Source organism: Mus caroli, unplaced genomic scaffold, assembly GCF_978045245.1.
Source record: "Mus caroli unplaced genomic scaffold, Mus_caroli_1 scaffold_2, whole genome shotgun sequence".
In the NCBI taxonomy this organism is placed as follows: Eukaryota; Metazoa; Chordata; class Mammalia; order Rodentia; family Muridae; genus Mus; species Mus caroli.
In genome coordinates this window covers 139,552,451-139,570,072 of record NW_028227257.1, presented here as the reverse complement: position 1 = coordinate 139,570,072, position 17,622 = coordinate 139,552,451, and the positions used below count along the sequence as shown (strand labels likewise).

The 17,622-nt window shown below is 36.4% G+C and overlaps 1 protein-coding gene across 3 annotated transcripts in view; it reads right to left on the bottom strand.

Annotated features, from left to right (window-relative positions):
• Lrp1b (LDL receptor related protein 1B) overlaps window positions 1-17,622 on the bottom strand; it is a 2,026,300-nt gene that overhangs the window by 739,806 nt on the left and 1,268,872 nt on the right. For all 3 annotated transcript variants that reach the window (XM_021181392.3, XM_029472167.2, XM_029472172.2), the window contains exons 22-23: window positions 10,181-10,381; window positions 7,416-7,661 (exon numbers count right to left, since the gene is read on the bottom strand). In XM_021181392.3, the coding sequence (XP_021037051.1) occupies window positions 7,416-7,661; window positions 10,181-10,381 (447 nt within the window). The remainder of the gene's footprint in view (window positions 1-7,415; window positions 7,662-10,180; window positions 10,382-17,622) is intronic.

Here is a 17,622-nt window from a genome sequence, read left to right as displayed (position 1 = left end):
ATATTGGACGAGGATAAGACTCAAGATGAATACAGCTGAGGAATATATTCTATGTATCTTGATTACATTGTTAAGTCACTTAATACAGTAATCATGGGACCTTTGCTTATGCCTTGTTTGACCTAGAATTGACTCTATTCTTTGAATGTACCTAGAATGGTATAAAAGCAGACTGGAAAAAAATAAATCCACTTCAGGATTTGCTGGGGTCATGTTATGATATTGTCTAATTGTCTATTTGCCATATGGTTAAGCACTATCATGTGATAGTGTATACCAATTACACATAGTCGATTAGCTGTACACATATCACAAGTAATAAAAACAGCACTGAATGAGAACATTAATAGGATTAGTTATACTATAGGTGATTTCATTTCATAAATTTAAACATATTAATGCATAACACTGTTTATATTTTGTAAGAAAATATCTGATTCAAATAGGAATGGCCATCAGTTGGTAAAGGAAGTAGGCTTTAGAAACAAATTAAAAGAGATGTGGAAATAAGAGGAAGATTCTACATAAAACAATGTTGGTTCTGTGCTGAGTAGCAAGGGCTTTAATTAACCCATCCCTTCATTCAGTCTCCAAAAGATAAAAGGAAAATGGGAGGTAAAGAAAGTAATGAATATCAGTGTTATGAAAGAAAAGATAAATGGCCTAACTATTTAAAATAAGATTTCACAACAAATATGCTATGTGCTGCAAGCTACAAAATTTTATCTTGCAAAAGATGTATAAATAATTTGAGTAAAAAATCCTTGATTAGAAAGGCTGAAAAGAAGAAGCTCTTGAAATTTTAAAGTTCAAAGGTATTGTGGGAATGTGAGACCTCACAACATTGAGGAACTGGGCACTGGCATCACATCGAAGCTGAACCTTGGAGTAGGGAGAATAAATTTCACCACCTGTTGGGAACCTCTGCTGATTAATATCATTGTCTATCATGTCTAGATAGCTCCTCTGATGTCAATAAAAATGGAGAACTCCCTTTACCAGCAGGACTTCACCTTCTCTGACCTTGTCTGGGGATTCCCCACACCCTCTACCTGAGTAAGGCCAAATGTATAAGTGGTCAAATGACAATTCTATAAGTTTAACTATTTTCCCCCTGATATTCACCCTCCTAGAGAATACCTGAGACTCTGGAACCCCTTTCCATATGAATGAGGCATGTACAGTATTTTAAACTCCTACTATTGAATTCACCCTATGTAGAACCTTTCCCACTCTCCAGTGTTCATATATAGCATTGGTTAAATCCGGAAAAAAAAATATGTACACAAGCTAAGATTATCTAGGGGAGATTTTCATTAAAATGATCCCCGTTCCCACAGCGCATCCTACCCTCTGCAAAACTTTAAGCTAGACCAGGAACCTGCAGACCCCATCCACTCCAGACTCTGCTTCTTCCTTCCAGCCCTGTATGTAGCCTAATCTATACAGAGAGCTAGGAAACATGACACATAGCTGGACCCCAAAATGCATACTATAGCTGGTGCCCAGATTGTGGGGCCACAACTGGAGCAAACACACACACAATATGACATCTGGTGCTCTCATGGATCCAGCAAAATCTCTGCTTTGAACAAAAAAGTATAGTGCCCCCGGTGCAAGCAGTCACAGACTTTTGGTGTCAGCCCAAAGGCCCATCAGCATCCACAACTCTAAGGGAAGGCAGTCTTATATTTTCCTAATTTGCTCTTCTCTGCATCTATGGTCGCCTTTCATTTTTCATTATGGGAAACAATTCATTGCAAAATAAATAAATAAATAAATAAATAAATAAATAAATAAATAATCCTCACTAAAAAGTCATGTGGACATCTCCTGCCCCTGAACACCAACCTTGCACTCCACTGGACACCATTTAAAAAAAATGCACAAATAGCTATTCCCGGTGGTAGTCTCCTTTTTTCCCTCTTCCTTTTGCCTACATGATGCAAGACACCTTTACAAACACAGGCAAATTACCATGACAAGAAATACATTGTTCTTCCCAATCCCCCTACCTTCACAATCTCCAAGAACTCACTAATGATACAAAGAAGTCTCATGAACCCCTGTCTTCCTCCTCCCTCATGGCATAAGTAGAGAAGGTGTCTGTCAAGCCCTTGGCTAGCTCTGCTTCCTCCACTGCTAGTGGTCATGATGCCAGCAATGTGGAGTCCCATTCTCAAGTTCATGACCAACCCACTGGTGCTGGATTTTGCAAAGTCAGGTGACTTATGTCTGCTTCTTTTTCTTTTCTCTTTTCTCTTTCTCTTTCTCTTTCTCTTTTCTCTTTCTCTTTCTTTCTCTTTCTCTTTCTCTTTCTCTTTCTCTTTCTCTTTCTCTTTCTCTTTCTCTTTCTCTTTCTTTCTCTTTTCTCTTTCTTTTTCTTTTCTCTTTCTTTTCTTTTCTCTTTTCTCTTTTCTCTTTTCTCTTTTCTCTTTTCTCTTTTCTCTTTCTCTTTTCTCTTTTCTCTTTTCTCTTTTCTCTTTTCTCTTTTCTCTTTCTCTTTCTCTTTTCTCCTTTCTCTTTTCTCCTTTCTCTTTTCTCTTTTCTCCTTTCTCTTTCCTCTTTCCTCTTTCCTCTTTCCCCTTTCCTCTTTCCTCTTTCCCCTTTCCCCTTTCCCCTTTCCCCTTTTCCCTTTTCCCTTTTCCCTTTTCCCTTTTCCCTTCCCTTCCCTTCCCTTCCCTTTTCCCTTCCCTTTCCTTTTCCCTTCTCTTCCCTTTGCCCTCCCTTTGCCCTCCCCTTCTTCCCTCCCCTTCTTCCCTCCCCTTCTTCCATTCTCTTTTCCCTTCCCTTTTCTCTTCCCTTTTCCCTTCCTTTCCTTTCTTTTCTTTTCCTCTTTCTCTCTCTCTTTCTTTCCTTCTTCCTTCCTTTCTTTCTTTCTTCTTTCTTTCTTTCTTTCTTTCTTTCTTTCTTTCTTTCTTTTTCTTTCTTTCTTTTTCTTTCTTTCTTTCTTTCTCTTTCTTTCTTTCTTTTTTCTTTCTTTCTTTCTTTCTTTCTTTCTTTCTTTCTTTCTTTCTTTCTTTCTTTCTTTCTTTCTTTCTTTCTTTTAGAGCCCAGCCTTTAATATACTGCAGACAAGCATTTCACACTGGCTTCGGACTTAAGATAGTGTAGCTACAAGTCCTAACCCCCAGACAGGCAAGTGGAATGCCCCCAGGAATTTATGCCTGTGTCCCTCTCCTTTTCTAATTTCAGGAGTTAAGGGAACAAAAAGTTGCACCCCTTCTGCTACCATCTGCTGACCCTTGGGGGCAACACACAAACCCCAAACCCCAGCATCTAAAAGTAGAGGTCCCAGAAGACTGTTGCTTAAGCCAGAGGCACAATGCCACGTTGAATTTTGTGGAAAGATTGTATGTGCTAGTCAGCACAGAGCTACTAACCTAAATTATAGGCATGATGGGCAGAGTTTTGCTGCTACATTTTGAGATGACATGGCTAGGATGGTACATAAATATCTTTGCTTTATTACCTCTTAGCTACAATCTTTAAACAGTGAATTTATTTTTCTGGGTCTCAGTTTCTGTAATTATTCAATGAGAGACATTCTATCAATAGTATTCAATACCCATAGACATTTAATAAATAGTGGTTATTAATCAACTAAAGTGAGTATTTTGAAAGAGTTAACCCTGAAGAAAACAGGGTTAAAGAGCTGTCCTCTGAGAGGACCAACAAGAACCTAACTGGAACAGATGTAGATATTTACACTCAACCATTGGGTTGAAGTTGGGGACCCCTGTGGTTGTATATGAAAAGTCTGGAAAAAAACTGAGGAGGAGGGCTACCTCATAGGAAGACCAGCAGTCTCAACTAACCCAGATCCTTGAGATCTCTCAGACACAAAGCTACAAACCAGGCAGCATACACAAGTTAGTCCATAGCCCCTGACACATATACAGTAGACAACTGTCTGGTTTGGCCTAAGTGGGAGAATACACACTTAACCCTCAAAAGACTTGAAGACCCAGAGAGTAGGGAGTCATGGAGGGGGAGATTGGGAAGATCCTCTTGGAGATAGGGGAGGAGGAATGGTATGAGGGACTGTGGGAGGGTAGACTGGGAGTGGAGTAGCAACTGGACAGTAAAAAAAGTAATAATAATAAAGAAAAGAGTTTACATGATGTAAGTTTACAAAGAAAATGTAGGTTTGATATACTAACAGCTATTGGTCATGGCAATTATCAGAGAAGAGGAAGGAGACCATGAGTGATAAGCATGCAGATATTTCCCATCTCATTAGTAACTGTGCTTCTTCATGCACGTGTGAGTGTGTGTGTGTGTGTGTGTGTCTATGTGTCTGTGTGTGTTCCTATGTTTCTAGGTGTGTGTGTTCATGAGTGTGTTTCTGTGTGTGTATGTGTATGTGTGTGTATCTATGTGTGTGTGTGTTTGTGTATACATGCTCCTGCTTGTTTTAAACACACAGGTGTTTTCCAAAGACAGAACAGCTTATCGATTAGTTCTCCGGGGAAGGTAATTTAAGATTTTGAGCTCTCTGATGTAGGTGCTTGGATATGAACTTGGATCCTTATCAAAATCAGGAACTAATTTTAACCACTGAGAAATGTCTCCATTCCCATAGTCAAGTAATTTTGAGGTGGCCCTCTGATATACAGAATTATTTAAAAAAAAAAGAAAGCTGAAGTCCTTTAAAATGTAAGTGTCCAAAACCATTAATTTTTCACAATCCACATATTTTTTCAGAGTAAAACGTGTTTGCCAAGTGGCTGCAGGTAGACATATGTGAGGATCAAAGATTGAAAGAGCAACACACTGTACCCAAAGATGATCTCTTCACTACAGTGTTTGTGAATCTGCAGCCACAGTCTCTTTCCAAAAATATAATTGGTAACAATAAAACTTTTCTCATCTAAGCTATGAAACACTGGAGAAATAGGAACAAAGGTGCCATTGTTGAGAAAATATAATTTGCTTTAGGTTAAGAGGAAAGAGAAAGAAAGTTATAATGTTTTTGACTGTAGTCTGAGAAATGTTGCAAACTAGCCAGAGGCTGCCCACCAAAAAGCACATAGCACTTAGAAAGACAACCCCTGACAGTAACTTCCTGGACTTTTAGTAGAACACCCAAAGAGAATGCTATTTGAAAATTAAGGCAGAGACATAATAGAGCATTTTAGAAAGGCAGAAAATAAGAGAACAAATAGAAAAGTGAAATTTGTATGACTTATTAAATAAAAATCAAAGTTGTAAAAGTAATAGTGATTTAGGATTATATTTAATAAGCAAGACTTTAGATATGATGTAAAAAAAAATGAAGAAAATAAAAGCAGCACAGCATGGCAGTAAAATCTAATGTGTGAAGAATTTCAAAAGCAAATACAAATATATGAAAGCTTTCCAGAAAATAATTCAAGGTTTGAGGATACCAGGGGTATCCTGGCACTAATGTATTTGAATCATAAGGCCTACAGTTCTTTCTTTTCTTTTTTCCTTCTTTTTGTATTGTTTTAAGTTGTCAAGGTGAGTTAGCACTGGTATTAAATGCAATAGCAACAACATTTATTTCTGAAAGGGTATCACATAAAGAATGATGAATGTGAAGGGATGACATGAAAGAAGAAATATATATTTTGAAGTCCAGGAGTTGCATGACAATTCATTTTTAATGTTCTATGAGTTTTCTGTTTTTCAAAGAGATGAAATAACAGAAACATAGAACAAAAACTTTTATAGGTGGGCAAGTAGAACAATTAATAAAACATGTCTATGAATAACATAAATGTTGACAAGAGTTTTAATTTTTCTATTTCGAAGTGCAATTAATTATCAACTTGGTAATTTATTCATGTGAGAAAATCTTTATTTCAACCTTAATATTTTACATGTTTGCTTTTCTCCTTCATCACAAACAAAGCAGGTTTGACGCATTCAAATTATGAGGTATGTGCGAGTGCTCTAGGGACTTCCTCCCAGGCTGAGCTTTGGCTATCTCCATTAGGATTAGTTTTGAACCTGGGTGTATACATTCAAACGTTTACCTTTAGGCAAGTAGAAACTTATAGCTATTAACTCATTGGTTATTTCATGATACCTTAATAACTTCATCTATATCAAAGAATATGTTATGGTTTTCCTAAGCTATGATCATAACACATTTACGATCAAATCTGATATGGTGTTTCTCTACTCTTAGCAAAATGATACTTTTAACACAACAGATTGATCTTTTTAGACTCTTATGAGGATTACTTTATTTAGAGTCTTGGAGAATTAAACATACAATAAATAGTCCTTAACAGCATAGTTGGGCATTCAATATTTAACAGGAGATAAAGAATCACACATTTCTATAGAACAATAAAATAGAAGATTATAAATCAAATGGTCCCTGAAAATATAATAGTCATTGGTTGTATATTAATTTTCACAAATTAGACTGGAAGCTACTTTAAAGAGCAGAGAAAAGACTGTAATTCGATTTCTGATTTTCAATTTTTCTTATTTGGTTAGAATGATAAACAAGAAGAAATTATACATGAGTATAGAAAGTCAAATCAAACCATGACCATACAACCTTAGGAATATGGTGTACTACACAGAGAAATATGAATGAAATTAAAACACTGAGTAATACAAATTTCTGGTTTAGAGAGAATCAAAGAATAACCTAGATTTCTAGAAAAGAAGGGAGGAAAATGGTAGCCCAGTAGAAGAAATAAAATGAATGAAGATTCATGATGCATAGACTCTTGGACATCTAATAAAGCTTATAGACTAGAAAATTTCTATAAAGCATAAGAGCTGGAAATCAACTCTGTATGTATATAACATAAAAATAAATATATTGAAATGTAGTAATCAAGACTAAAAATAAATGATTTGTATATATATATACATATATATATATATTACTAATCTATCATCTATCTCTCTATCTTCTATCTATCTATCTATTTATGCCTGTCATTTTTATTGGATACAAATTCATCCTGGTAGGTAATACTGTTACTGGTCTGAAACCTACATTAATAAAATGAAAGAGATGCTTTCTCTCATCTGGAAGTTAATTAAAGATAAGACCTGTTGTTTTCCTCAATGGATTTCAGAAGTGTGTTCTATGCACATATGTGTAAGAGTCACCAGGACTCAATACAACTTAAAAGATAATATAAATTTATTAATATCTGAAGTTCCATTTGAGTAATGTGTAATTTCAAATATGCTATGTGTTCCTCATGAAGGGCAGGTTAGAACTGTAGTAGTAATCATATGTCTACGTGTCTGAAGGTTATGATAGGAAGAAATGTTGTAACACATCCTTTTAGAAGGTTTTGGAATAGGTTAAACATGCCCTATGACATTTAAAGGTGTCTTACAGAATAAATAGAATCCTTTTATTATTGTTTAAAGTGGTTTGGGATTTGTTTTCATCATTTACAGTATCTACTCACCCACACTGGTGCAGCTTTCCCCATCAGTCCCCAACGCCCAGCCTTCATAGCAGGAGCACTTGACCATATGTTTTTGCTGCTCACATACTTGGCTGCACCTCAGGTGGGAGGCACAGTAGTCCACGATTTCACAGGTTCTGTTGTCTTTCTTGAGCTGATGTCCTTCTGGGCAGGAACAGACAATTCCTCTTCCAGGAACAACAGAACAGTGGTTGCTACACCCTCCATTGTTCAGAGAACACTCATCTGTAAAGGGACAGATGCTTTGGGTCAGATCATCTTTTCTTAGTCCATACTATTCACTGATTGAATTCTCTATGTCTGGAATTAGAGTTGGAGCTTTTTTGACCCAATATAAGTCAAGCCCCCACACTCAATGGACACTAAATAATGCTAGGAATGATTTAATAGCAGAATTTATTTATAAATGGTAAGAATTGGGAATGCAAATTTCCATTTCTACTACATTTATAATATAGCTTGGGTTAGCACGTTGATGCAATTGTGTTTAGTACTTTTGTTAAAACTGGGAAAATTATTCTCAGTCTTTAAAGAAGCTGTTCAAAATCAGTTGTAAATCCCTTTCACAAGAAAAACCGATTTTGGGTACCTAAGTATTTAATACTTATAAATAAATACATATATGCATATGTAATTACAGTGACAATGAGGAGTAGTTTTCTTTGTTCATTGTGTCCTATATATTGGTTGTTATGACTAATTCAATGAGGACATGGAAATATGATATATATTACACAAACAAAATTTTACTGGTATTTTAGCACTAGTAATGAGCAGCCATTATTCACATTGTTATAAATAATGAACATAGTTCATAAAAAAAGAGAATCCTTTCCTCATGCCACTTGTATTAACACTTTGGATACATGCATTTATTATTATTCTTTTATAATCACAAAGTTTTAGGCTTTAGAAGGATATAGAATATATCTAATTATATTTATCAGCCTGACATTCAATAGACAATTAAAGATATGGGATGAATAAAATTAAAGTTAAAAAGGGATATTTTAAAATAGGGATATTTTAAAAAGGGATAATTTAAAATTGGGACCAGCATTTTCAGTGTTGGCAAATTTCGGAATGTCAGGCTCTTGAGTAAGGTAGCAGATTTGTGTTTTTACAACCCCACAGAGCCTACTGTTTTCTTACTACACCTACTCTTCTCAACAAGTCCCTTATGGTCCCTACAGTTTCCTACTCTTCCCAAGGAGGAAACAGATACATAGCAACAAGCCCAGGAGCTTCTTTCTATTTCTTTGCACCAAAAATGTTTTGAGTTCAGCATGCATGCCTTTAATCACTGAACTAGGAAGGCTGAAGCAGGTGGATATTTGTGAGTATGAGGCCAAGCTGGTTGCAACAGTGAGTTTGAGCTTGGCCCTGTTCACTCAGTGAGACACTATGCTAAAATAAAACAAAAAAATTACATCAAGCAACAACAAACATCATGTAAAAATAAGAATTTAACAATTGTTTCTCAAAACTGGTCTAGCTGTGCTTTTTCAGGGAAGTACTAAAAATGACTCTTGTATAATAACTGACAAATTGTAGCAATATTTTCATGTATAACTTAAATGTCCTGGTTATTCTAGACGTATTTTTCTTGTAAAATTGGGTTGTAATTCCATTAGCCAATTTTCTTTAAGAATTGAATTCATGTTAGGTATTATTTTGGAAGGAAATATAGATTTATTTTCAAGAATTCTTGTTCTGCAGTAATCATAATCATTTGATAAGTATAGCCATTTTGAAATAGGTGCTCCATTTTTAGTTCAGTTGATACCCCTTTTCAAGAGAACTACTGTTAAAAAAATGTCATTGTGCCCAGCAGGTTAAAAAAGGGGGGGTTCACAATAGTTTTAGTTTATTTCAAATATAATTTCTTTTGTCTTAGTACTAAGAATTTCTGATGTCCTTTATGGATTTATGTAACATTAAGTGGGAGTAGTGAAACTATTTAGTTAAGTCAAGTCATAGCTATCCTTTCCTCTTCATTACCTTACAAAGCACCAGGGTATGATTTGTTCTTCTTATCATTATTTACACTCTTTGTTGATGCCTCCATCAGTATCCTTTAGCAAACATACCTAAATTCTCTACTGATAACTCTTTGATTTCCTGAAGATGAGAAACATTTTTATTTCTTTCCCTTCATATGTATTGTTCGGCATAGAGAGATGGCTATTTCAAGTTCTTTTAAAGTCTGGTGAATTGATCATTTTAACTCCATAAGCATAATAATGGAAGGTATTATACAAGAACTTCAAAACAGAGACAGCATCATAGCAACTTAGGTAATAGTTTGTCTTAAGTCCAGCTTCTCCTCTTCCTGTCACAAACAAAACCACAGTTTCTCTTGTAATGTCTGAAGACTCATCAGCAGTATGTTTCACTTTGAACAGTGAAGTTTCACTGTTCTCAGTGACTTCCTGACAACGCTAATCAATTCAGCTATAGAACAGGAGGCAGGTACTAGAGATGTAACACTTACAGAGCTCTCTACCTGGTAAATGCATTGTCTAGTGTTTGTTTTTTCTTGTTTTCAGAATTTCTTGATCACATTCACTGCAATTTACAAAGCAATTCAGTACCTAAAAATTAAATATAAGAGCAAGTGCAAAAAGTCTCATTTGAAGGGAATCAATGGAAAGAATGAGTGCTTTGATGTGAATAAGTAGAAGCAAATGAACGAAAAGGTTCTAATCCCTGGAGAGAAGTAAATATGACAGAGCAAGCAATACCACAAAGGTCGCCTTCATCTGACCCATCTGGACAGTCCTTCCTCCCATTGCAGAGTTTTTCTGGCTGCAGGCACACAGAGGTATCATTAGCACAAGGGTACTTGGGTGGTCCACACAAGAAACTGTCACAGTCTTCTTCATCAGACTGATCTTCACAGTCAACATCTCCATCACATACCCAGGCATTGTTGATGCATCTCCCTTAATGGAAAGGAAAGAAAATGCATTTGTAATTTGCAGTTAGATCACAGTAAAGAACGGCCATTATTATTGTTTTTGTCAGAGTCAGAACTATTTGCTATTAACAAAAAAATCAATCCTGATAGTTTGACAGTTTGTTTTCATGACAGCATTGGCATGTTCTTGTCTTGCTTGTAGAGTCTGAGCACTGGTGTTTTCTGAATTTTAAATTATTGTCTATATTATTAAATAAAAAGAGATTATGTGAATATCCCAAAGTGTGTAATAGTTTCAGAGTTAAAGTTTAATTGTACAATTTGAATCATTTATTTTCACAGTCCGACATTTGGGCAAACACTGTTAATTATGACCTAAGCTGAAACTTAGGCAAATGCTTTATTTTAGGGTAAGTAGTATTTTATTTGTATATGTAAACTAAACCCCTCAACACTTGTTACCTACATATCTAGAAATGATCATGACATGAAAGTTGCTTTATGAAAGAATATCAGTCCTGGATAACCAATGTAATTTTAAGGACAAAACAAAACCTCCCTGGGGCTGGAAAGATGGGTCAGTGGTTAAGAGGGCTGACTGCTCTTCCAGAGGTCCTGAGATCAATTCCTAACAACCACATGGTGGCTCACAACCATCTGTAATGGGATCTGATGCCCTCTCCTGGTGTGTCTGAAAACAGTGACTGTGTATGCATACACATAAAATAAATAAATAAGTCCTTAAACAAACACCCCCCCCCCAAAAAAAAACAACAACAACTCCTTGAATGATCAATGCAGAAGGTCTGACATTGGAGATATTAGCCCATACACATAAAAACACTTGATTTTCTAACAAAGATGCAAAAATCAGGCAAACAAGAACACATGGCAAAAATGCTTGAAATAACTGTTGTTAGGAATATTTGCTATCTGCATGTAGAGGAATGAAAGTTATCCAATCTCTCTCACCCTATATTCAAATTGATTTATAATACACAAAAACTTCAAGGTTATATAAGAACCTAAAATGTAGAGAGAAATATAGTTGGAAATACAATTTAGGCTTTAAGCTCAGGCTTTAACATTACTCTAGTCATTCAGGGAAGAGGACCAACAATTGACCAGTCAATTACAAAACTGAAACAGATTTGTATTGTAGAGGAAACTGCTAGTCAATTGAAAAGGCATCCTAGAGAATAGGAAAACAAAACTAAAACCATACATTATATGTCTAACAGTGGATTAGTGTCTATAAGATACAAATACCTGAAAACTTAAAGTAAAAATACAACCGAATTTTAAAAATTGGGTGATGGAACTGGATGGAGAGTTCTTAAAATAAAATATGAAATGTCTAAAACACATTAAAACACTATTTATCATTGTTAGCCATCACGGAAAATGAATTAAAATTTCTTTGAGATTACATTAGACCCCAATCAGAATGACTAAGAAAATTAATTAAGACAAATATTACTCATTATATGAGGTTCCCTCATGCACTTTGGTGAGAGTGTAAACTGATACAATCTCTTAGAAATCAGTGTAGAGATTCCTCAAAACAAAAACAAAAACAAAACACCTAGAGATAGATGTATCATAAGATCTAACTGTACTGTACCTGGACATTGCCCTAACAGATGTTATTTCCTATTACACAGATACATGGTCATCCATGCTCAGAGCTACTCTATTCACAATAGCTGGATGTTAGATAGAATCCAAAGTTACATCAACTAATAAATAGATATTGAAAATATACCTACATTCAATGTAATTTTATCAATTGTACAGGAAAAGAAATTATGAAATTATTAGATAGAACCGAAAACACACTGACTGAGGTATCCCAGGTTGAAAAATATAAGTGCTATCTATCTACATATATTCCCTCTTCCTGGGGATATGATCTTCCTAGATACCATAGGTGTTAAGTGGATGAGGGCTCCCATCATGTCTGTAGATGTGTCCCACAGACTGACAATAGTTTCCTGTATTGTTTTTGATTTCCCACCAGAACTGGATATTCAGACATTATTGCTAAATACATCAGACATTAGTTGCAAGGCTTGGATAAATCAAGTTGGTTCTCACCATACAGCTTTCTCCTTGTTAACTAACTTGAGTAGTATCAGAAAGTATTATATGCTCCACTAAAAAAAAAAAAATCAACAATGTATTTACCTATAAACCCTGTGAACTATAATAATGACTGGTTTGGAAGGAAAGAATATCTACGTGGGCAGCAATGACATGAATGTTATCAGTATCGTCAACTGTTTTGTGCTTGAACTTAAGGTTCGTGGCACAGGTGGAAATACATTTCTGCTGCTGAACAACTAACCAAAATCCCATGGTTGGGAGCTCATACATTCTAGGGTTTAACCTATTTTTTTATTTTCCTAAATGGAAATAACACCAATGGGGGCCTGCAAATTTATAACTGTGTAACTATTGTTAGGTATAGATCACCAAGCTAATTAATTAGAGAATTTCCTTTATATGCAGTGGTTGGTGATTAATGGACAAATGGTCAATGGTCCAAGAACAATTGATTTTGGAGTGTTCTGCCAAAACAGCTTTATCACTCCTACCCCTAGGCTTAACGACCATTCAGAGAGAGTAGAAAGAATGATTACTAGGGAGTAGGGCAAGGCAGAGGAAAAATGAAACAGTGTCTTCTGGATATGACAGGACGACTGCATTTAGGAAATCAGAGTAGCTACTTTTGCTTGGAAAAGGCTTGAACAAGGAAGAGTAATACAGACAAGAGGGAAGAAGGAAGGTCTCAACAGTTTTCCCTCTGAGAAGCTGTTGGTAGTTGCTACTTTATATTTTATTTTATGTTATTTAAAATTTCCATCTCCTTTCCTCCTCTTCTCTGAGTTTTTCTCCTCAAACTCTGGTCTCTTCCCATCCATGTCCCATCCCTTTCTCTTCAGAAAATGGAGGCCTCCCATGGATATTAACTAACCTTGGTATATCAAGTTGAAGTAACACTAGGGATATATTCTCCTATTAAAGCTAGATAAGGTAGCCCAGTAGGATGGTAAGGTCTCAAAGAAAGATAACAGAGCCAAAGATAGTTCCTCTTCCGATTGTTAAGAGCCCGATCTGAAAAACTAAGCTACACAGCTGTGTAAATATGTGTAAAGGGCCTAGGTCTGTCCTATGCATGTTCTCCATTTGGTGGTTCAGTCTCTGTGAGTGCCTATGGGCCCAGGTTAGTTGATTCTGTAGGTTTTTGGTGGTGTCCTTGATCCCTCTGTCTTCTATAGTCCTTCATCCCCTCTTCCACAGGATCCCCAAAACTCTGTGTAATAGATGTCTGTTGGTGCCTGCATCTGTTTCCCTTAGCTACTAGATTAAGCCTTTCTGATGATGGGGTATGCTAGGCTTCTGTCTGAAAGTTTAGCAGAATATCATTGACAGTGTCTGGATGGATTCAACAGTTGCTATTTTATGGGGAATGGATACTCCATTTCCTCTAATTGTATGCTCTCTTTAAGGTTAAACATGATCTAATGGACAGACCCCTACATATAAGCTCAAGAGAAACAACCTAAATTTATTGGGTCATTAAAACAAAATTGCACAGGAAGTTTGGATAGGATGGGAAAATTGGGGTTGATCTGGTGGTAGCTAGGGGAAAGAGGGGTTGAGTTTGGTTAAAGTGCACTATATGAAAATCTCAAAGAGTTAATATAAATAACACATTAAAGAAGAATGATATGTTGATGATTTTAATACACACCAATAGAACATGTAAAAATGTTTTGTTTTTACTGATTTACAAACAAAAATGGCTGCTGACCATAATGTTTTCAAAGTCAACATGTAGAGTACACACTGGGCCATGGATGTTGTTGTCTGTGAAATCTTGTTTTGTTGTAGTTCTTGGTAGTGATATTTTTCACTGCAAATTATTTCTTATTTACACATTATTATTATTATTATTATTATTATTATTATTATTATTATTATTATTATTGTATTTCTAGGTAATTATCATTTCTGGAGTATATATTGTTGGTAAGTAATACAAATTTTAAAATGTATCCAGAAACAGTTAGTAGTCTGATTAAAAAGTCTATCATTTATACAATAAGGGTCAAAATAAAAATTTGAAATGAAAATATTATGTCAATTTTTTAAAACACACTGAATTTAAAATTATCAAACTTATTTGTAAAATTTAATAATAGTCTTCACTTTTATTACTCAAATGAAAACCACTTAATCAGTACTGAAATGACTAAAGTATTCTAGATGATTTTAAACATATATTACTGAAAAAAACGTTTAAACTAAGAACTGACTGCTATTTCAATAATAGATTTGTTTTAAATGAAGACAAATTATAAACTTAACAACAGGAATAAAATCTGTTCTATAAGTCCAAGCTAAGGTACATACAATTTAGAAAGAATCAACAATAATAGAAATGAACATATCAACTGCAATAACACGAAAACATAATTTTAAATTACTCAAAACTAAAAAAATAAGGCTGTAAGAAATTAAGAATCGGGAGTAACTAGGACCAGTGGGACTCAGGGACACAGGAACCCTGTCCCACCAGTGGCACCGGTTCCAGTTTCTTCCTGTCTGGGATGATGCCCTCATGAGCAGACCATGGGCACAAATTCAACAGCCAGTCCCACAACACGCAGAGGAAGCTCTACTCCCAGGTGCTCTAACATGCCCAGGATCAGAGGTACCCCAAGCAAACCTTTGGCACGAACTCTGAAGCCAGTCCCACAACACCCAAAAGAATCTCTACTCCTAAGCACTGTAACATGCCCAGGATCAGAGGCAACAGGATCCCAGGATCCCAGGATCCCAGGAGCTTGGTAACACCAGGGTCTCAGAGTTTCAGAGGCAGCTTGATGCCCAACAGCTCTGACACACCCAGGATCTCAAGATTACAGGACCCCAGAATCACAGGATCACAGAGACATCTAAATTCTGAGGAGTTCTGACACAACCAGAATCACAGGAAGGACAGGCTCCAATCAGATATAGCGAGAGTAGGTAGCACTAGAGATAATCAGATGGCAGGAGGCAAGCATAAGAACATAAACAACAGAAACCAAAGTTTCTGTTTGGGATCATCAGAACCCAGTTCTCCCACCATAGCAAGTCCCAGATACACCACCACACCTGAAAAAGCAAGAATCAGATCTAAAATTATTTCCTATGATGATGGTACACCCTCATACATGCAGGGGGGGGGGGATGGTATAGGGGGTTTCTGGGAGGAGGAAAAACCAGGAAGGTAAAATTTGAAATGTAAACTAGCTAGATTTTAAATGTACAGAATTAAGTAGGACAGCATTTAGAATGTATCTATTAAAATTACCCTAAATGGAAATATTTTTTGCTATACTCAATAGAATTATATGGCATTAATGTGAAGACAGAAAAAATCATAAAAGCAGCAAGTGAGGTTCAGAGTTGAGATACTGGACTAATGATTAATATCCACAACGGGTTACAAAATTCCAAAGTTTAACAAGGATAAACCAAGTAAGGCCCTTTTATAAAATGGGAAAGTGAGGTGAATGCACAATTCTACAAGGAAAAAAAATAACCAAAAAAACTCAAAGTTGTTCAGTATTGGCCACTATGAAAATCCATGTTTAAACCAAGAGTTATTCTCTCCTCTCAATGAAATGGATGGGAAAATAACAATTTCAGCCAGGTGAGATGGCTCACTCAGTGAGTAAGGAAATTTGCTGCCAAGCTCTATATGAGTTTAATACCCAGGATACACGATAGAGGAATAGAACGAACTCTATTTTTTTTTAATACTTTTAATTACATATTTTCCTCAATTACATTTCCAATGCTATCCCAAAAGTCCCCCATACCGCCCCCCACTTCCCTACCCACCCATTCCCATTCTTTTGGCCCTGGCATTCCCCTATATTGGGGCATATAAGTTTGCAAGTCCAATGGGCCTCTCTTTCCAGTGATGGCCGACTAGGCCATCTTTCGATACATATGCAGCTAGAGACAAGAGCTCCGGGGTACTGGTTAGTTCATCATGTTGTTCCAACTATAGGGTTGCAGATCCCTTTAGCTCCTTGGGTACTTTCTCTAGCTTCTCCATTGGGAGCCCTGTGATACATCCAATAGCTGACTGTGAGCATCCACTCCTGTGTTTGCTAGGCCCCGGCATAGTCTCACAAGAGACAGCTATATTTGGGTCCTTTCAGCAAAATCTTGCTAGTGTATGCAATGGTGTCAGCGTTTGGAAGCTGATTATGGGATGGATCCCTGGATATGGCAGTCTCTAGATGGTCCATCCTTTCATCACAGCTCGAAACTTTAACTCTGTAACTCCTTCCATGGGTGTTTTGTTCCCAATTCTAAGAAGGGGCATATTGTCCACACTTCGGTCTTCATTCTTCTTGAGTTTCATGCGTTTAGCAAATTGTATCTTAAATCTTGGGTATCCTAAGTTTTGGGCTAATATCCACTTATCAGTGAATACATATTGTGTGAGTTCCTTTGTGATTGTGTTACCTCACTCAAGATGATGCCCTCCAGGTCCATCCATTTGGCTAGGAATTTCATAAATTCATTCTTTTTAATAGCTGAGTAGTACTCCATTGTGTAAATGTACCATAATTTCTGTATCCATTCCTCTGTTGAGGGGCATCTGGGTTCTTTACAGCTTCTGGCTATTATAAATAGGGCTGCTATGAACATAGTGGAGCATGTGTCCTTCTTACTGGTTGGGACATCTTCTGGATATATGCCCAGGAGAGGTATTGCTGGATCCTCCGGTAGTACTATGACCAGTTTTCTGAGGAACCGCCAGACTGATTTCCAGAGTGGTTGTACAAGCTTGCAATCCCACCAACAATGGAGGAGTTTCCTCTTTCTCCACATCCTCGCCAGCATCTGCTGTCACCTGAATTTTTGATATTAGCCATTCTGACTGGTGTAAGGTGGAATCTCAAGGTTGTTTTGATTTGCATTTCCCTGATGATTAAGGATGTTGAACCAATCAAGGAGCTGGTTCTTTGAGAAAATCAACAAGATAGATAAACCCTTAGCCAGACTCACTAGAGGGCACAGGGAAAGCATTCTAATTAACAAAATCAGAAATGAAAAAGGAGACATAACAACAGATCCTGAAGACATCCAAAACACCATCAGATCCTTCTATAAAAGGCTATACTCAACAAAACTGGAGAACCTGGATGAAATGGAGAAGTTCCTAGACAGATACCAGGTACCAAAGTTGAATCA